Consider the following 5,601-nt stretch of genomic DNA (forward strand, 5'->3'; position numbering starts at 1 on the left):
GGAACCCAATCTCATGTTCTGACTCTACCCTCCAGCTTTCTCCATTCCTCGCTTTATCTGCTTATGCCTGATGCCCATCTGAGTCACGAAAAGAGATTCTTTTGCTGGCTTCTCTGTGTGTGTACTGGTGCTTTTTTGTTTTATCAGCAAGCACCCCCCTACCCTGCTTCTCCAATAACAAACACAGGAAGCTGCTGGCTGTCGCTGGGTAAAACAGACGGACCAAGGGAGCACTGCGCTGCTCTACAGTCAACTTCGTTATCAAACAGGCTCTGGCCTCAGCTCGACGGGATGCAAAACATCTGTTGGGTGTGATGGCACGTCGGTTTAACAGTTTAGTTATGTCACACACAGGATGATGGATAGCAAAGAAGTGGCAAGCCTGTCAAATTTGTGACAAGCCGTGGAGGGGAGGTTTAAGGATTTAAGATCAAAGCTGGAGCATCCATCTGTGCAAAACTACAAAAGAAAGGAATCTGCAAAAAGAGATCTGATGCAGTTTTGATCTTCTCTGCCTGTACATGCAGGAACTGCAGTATAAATGTAAATGTGTAGTTTCTTAGACAGTAATGTGCTGTTTGCAAAATGACTGTACAATTATGGAGAATGGAGACTGCACCACATGCACAAGACCGAAAGCAGAAATCTAACATGTGATTACATGCCCAGGCTGAGAGAGTGAAAAGTAAATATGTGTGTGAGTGTGTGTGTGTGTGTGTGTGTGTGTCTGTGTATGTATTCATATTACACGTTCAAACCATGCATGCACTGTGCTCTCATAACGTTGTTGACTTTGTCAGTTGTTCGCCTCTCAATACCCCAGCTTCATTCTCTCTCGTATTAACTCGAGTCTGCAGGGGACCTTCTGTTCTTCATTTAGAGCAGCTCTCTGTTGAAAACTCATACCTGGAGTGCACTGCCTGTAAATCACAACAGTGAGCACGACTCAACATTTTATCATTTTAATTATATGCATTACTTTAAGTGACATACTGCAAAGTGTATTGAGTCTTTGCACGGGTGAATTATCAAATTAGAGAGACTGCTGCACTTCCATCAGCCCTCATTACATAATTAGTTTGTTTTTGTGTGAGTGAGACTGCAAATACATACAGATATCATGTTTGTTGCAGCCGTATTTGGTGTAAAACAACTGACGACATTGTGAGTTGAGGTGTCTATGTTCACTTCAGAGTTTTTGGTAATAATACATGATGATAGGGACAAAAGGTTGTTGTTTCAGTGAAAACAATGCAAGTTTGTGCTTTTTTTGTTGGCTCTGTTATGTTCCCACCAAGACTGTGTTAAGGGTATCTGATGCAGAAAAGTTGCGGGCAAGGCTCTCATTCACTCCACACTCACATCAAAGAGATGAAGGAGCCGAAGAATGGTGCATTGTCATGTACGTAACGGTGCAGGAGGGCGAAGGGACAAGCAGCAGAATATGGAAAGTGAGATACAGTTGTGCCGAAAGATACACAGAAAGAGAAAGAGAGAACATTGCAATTTGGGAAGTCAACAAGGTTGGCAAAACACAAGAGAGAGCTTCTGTGGCTTTAGTTCCCAAACAGTGAAAGAGCTCTGAGCGTGCTCCAGCTCTCCGTCTCCTTTCCTTTTGGTCTTCTAGCCACATCTTATTGGAATCAGCGAGGCATGACCTGCTGCTTTTCTCATCTTTCACTGAGCTCAGAGACTTTCTGAGAACAATCGCTGTATTGTGTCTTGAAAGTCAGCTTGCTGTTCTCCCCTTAGGTCCAGTAACCTCACCTTTTTCCCCGTCTTCCCTCCTGCTAACAAAAATAATGGGCAGCCCCAGTCCTCTCACGCACATATACTTGCACCCCAATTACTGTACACAATCCGATAGCGACTTACGTCATCCATACATGTTTGCAGGCCCGGACTGAGGCCCCCCTCACAGTCAGAGTGTCTTTATTTGCTGAGCGGTTGGTGGTGGAAGTTTGTGTTGGAAGTCATCTGGTGATAAGGGAACCTGCGTGATGTTTATATTTTCCTTCCTAATGGGGCCCTTAGGTTCACACTGTGTCACCAGACAGTTTTACCATCTCTCAGAGACCCCATGCTGCAGTCCCAAGATTTGACTGCTTGATGACCGGCCGGTATCCCTCTCACATCCAAACACCCCTGCTTTATTTTCACTTACACTGACTAAAGGCTCCACAAACAAGCCCCAGACTTAGTCTAGAGACATAGGTTAATCCATTTCAGTCTTTATTCTCTCAAAAACATCAATTAAATACTTTATACTTGAATGAAAATACCTGTGCTTTGAGCAGCTCTTGATTCCACCACAGTGTACTCATCATTTACACTTCAAAGAGCATTTTTTAAAAATGATTATTTCCATAACTGTGTAAATTACACATTTGCTTTTGTACATACAAAAATATGACTGTCATTTTCCTAATCAAAGGTGAGATGTGAAAGAAAAAGATGGGTTTGGGGATGATAACATAATAGCCCTGACAGACAAAGCAAACTACACGATGATGCTACTTTTCTGTATACCCTGCCTACAGAAAAAACCCCTGAAAGTATTGGTTAGCTGTGTGTCACGATGATGCACATGCGTATATTGTGGGTATGCATCTGTCCATGTAAATCCTTCCCACTGTGTGGTCTATTGGTCATGTGAGAGCCTCTGTTGTGGATAGAGGACCAGTCCCTGATCATCAGTGAGACAGGAGAAGGCATTTGGGGGAATCCTCTCCACATCCAGCAGATTATTTTCCAAGTGGATCGAAGCCAAGGTGGAGCCAGAATTACGAGGGTGGCACACTCCCCACTGCCTCACCAGCCTGTAACCACAAAATACGTACACTTAAATTTAGAAATACTACATCCAAGGTCTTTATTTTCCTTCCACAAGTGCTGATTTGTTAGTTTCCCCAAAAGCACAGAAAAGTGTGAGCTGTAAAAGTGCTTTGGCAAACAATGTTGGAACATGCCGTTTGACGGCGTAACAGTTGATATAGTTGCGAGTGATGGAAAATCACATTAAACTTAAAAAAATATATGGAAAGTATGCTTCTACCTGATCTGGTTGTTGTCCAGTCTCAACACCTGCAGGTTCTTGAACTGTCGAACGCAGCGAGGGACCTCAACCAGACGGTTGTTGTCCAATAGAAGCTCACCCAGTGAGCGGTACGTTCCAACAAAAGAGACTCGTTCCAATCCCTCATTGCTCAAGGTATTGTGGGATAGAAGCAGAGACTGTAGGCTGGACCGCATGTGACGGAACGTGAAGGCGGCGATGTGACTGATGTTGTTGTGTTGGAGGCTCAGTTTATGGAGACGACGAGGCAGATTCATTGGGATAGAGGTGAATTTGTTGTAGGACAGGTCCAAGGCCTCCAGGGACCTGAGAAGACACAGAAGAATTGTGACTCTCAGTGACACATCTACAAGAAGACCTCCAAAATAAAACAATCTACTTATACATTGATTATAAAAAGCAATGTCAGGCTGTTGCACTGTTGGCCCGTCCATCACTTTGGTCCAGACAGAGGTCTCTCAACAATTACTGTATAAGATTGCATTGATGACATTCATGGTCCCCAGAGGATACATCGTACTACGACTTTTTCCTCTAGCACCAACGGCAGGTCAAAGTTTGCACTTATCCTGTGAAATACCTCAACATTTACAGGATGGTTTGACACAAAGTTCGGTTCATTTATGGTTCCCAGATGATGTATCCTGAAACTTTGGTGATCTCCAGATTTTCCTCTAGTGCCACCATGAGGTTTTGTGTGAGATGTCTCAACAACTATTGGATAGATTGCTTTGACGTTTGATACCCACATTCATGTGCACCTCAGGAATTCTTTGGTTTATGACAAAATACTTGCAAAACTAGTAACATTTTAATCAGCCTCAGCTGTGCTTTGTGTTTAGAGCTAGGTAAAAAATGTTGACACGCTAAAGTAAGCTGGTGATCATGTTGAACCTTACACCTGCTTGACATCAGCATGTTGGCATGTTTTACAGAGCTCTAGATTAAATATAATAATGAATGCCCACTTCCACTCTAATTCCAAGGCATTTAACTGCAGACCTGATGTTTTATAGTTACTGGGCTCCCGCATAGTGCTGTTGGGGAGGCAGCGAGTCAGGATTGCAGAGTGGGAGGCAAGGCTGCTGGGAAATCATGGGAGCAGCTGGGGGGAAAATAATGGGTCCTAAGGGGGTGCAATGTAAGAGAGTAAGGCAGTCTGAGGGGGAATTTGTGGCTGAGCGGCGAATAAGGGCTATGAAAATGTTTGGTTTGCAGGGAAGAGAATGGACGGCCATAGATGGAGGACTAGGTTTCAGGGGCCTGAGGTGAAGATGCCTTACGAGGGTTTAGTGTTTTTGTTTTAAGATCCAACACAGCTGTTGTGAGTTTACAGCACAGCTCACCGCAGGAGAGGAACCTCATTTCCTGTCCATTCATTTCCATCCATAGACCACACTAAACAGCCAATGGACGCAGAACACACTAAGGTGGGAACCCAATCACTGCACAGTAAAGTAAAATTGGGACCAATGCGGAGAAAGAGAGTGAAGGGTTATGGATGTAGGAGACGCTTGGGCTGGCATCTGTCTGACTGATATTCAGTGCTTCAGCATTTCTGTACTCATAAAGGTGACTTACAGTAAGACCTCTGCATTAACTCACCTCCCTTGAACTTTACAACTCCCAGGTTACATTAATCACTGGTGTTTTTGTGGGGTTTCTATTTCCATGAGATAGATGGTGTGTGTCAATGAGAAGGGGTTAAAATCCCCAAATCAATCAAAAGCAACTTCTGAACATTTGTCAGTATCCTAGTAAAGTTCACGATTAGCATGAGGCCTTCCTGGCTCAGTTTGGTCAAACAAAGGCCACTATAGGCCTCAGGAAATCTGAGATATAGGTTATACGTCTCTCTGTTTAACAGAGGTGTAATAAAACATCACATTAATACAACAATAAATGTTTTACTGAAAATAAACAAACATATGAGCCAGGCAGGCTTTTTATTTTACCTATAGGTATTGTGGCAGTTATAGATTTCTGTGAAAATTCGGTTTCTACTTGAAATTTTAAACCCTGTAATGTATCATTTTATCATCTTCTCAGTTGCAGTTCAGACCAGTTGTGTGCTGATTTGTATTCTAAATTTCCAGGAAGCTCAGCAGCAGTCCACCGCTGCTTAGAGCTCCACATGGTATTAATGAGCAGAGGGACACACAGTCCTCTCCTCTCAGAGTCCTCCACTCTCAACACAACTGGCACACACACATCAACACACACACATGTTGACAGACACAGAGATGTGCCAAGAACATGTATAAACAAACACAAACATATGAATTTGAAAACAGACACTGTACATACAGTGTATTCAATAAAAGAGGCACACACATGCACTCCTTTTCCAAGATGAATTAATTACTATAACATTTAAAAAGAGGCACAACAATCACACAAAACAAAATGTGTGTGTCCATCTTGTTGTGCAAAGCATGGCAAGGAGTAATCAAGCTGATGGTCTGCTCATCCTCAGGGTGCTGGGTTCTAATGGGAATCAGCACACAGAGGGCTTTGTCTGTAGA

At 43.2% G+C, this 5,601-nt stretch overlaps 1 protein-coding gene across 1 annotated transcript in view; it reads right to left on the reverse strand.

Annotated features, from left to right (window-relative positions):
- Positions 1–2,641: 2,641 nt before the first annotated feature.
- The window catches only part of si:dkey-32e6.6 (extracellular matrix protein 2), a 10,456-nt gene continuing 7,496 nt past the window's right edge, over positions 2,642–5,601 (reverse strand). Inside the window, exons 8-9 of the mRNA XM_068732712.1 lie at positions 3,056–3,382; positions 2,642–2,819 (exon numbers count right to left, since the gene is read on the reverse strand). Of these exons, the coding sequence (XP_068588813.1) occupies positions 2,642–2,819; positions 3,056–3,382 (505 nt within the window). The remainder of the gene's footprint in view (positions 2,820–3,055; positions 3,383–5,601) is intronic.

Source organism: Cebidichthys violaceus, unplaced genomic scaffold, assembly GCF_023349555.1.
Source record: "Cebidichthys violaceus isolate CVI_PGR_0920_01 unplaced genomic scaffold, fCebVio1.0.p SCAF_6, whole genome shotgun sequence".
NCBI lineage: Eukaryota > Metazoa > Chordata > Actinopteri > Perciformes > Stichaeidae > Cebidichthys > Cebidichthys violaceus.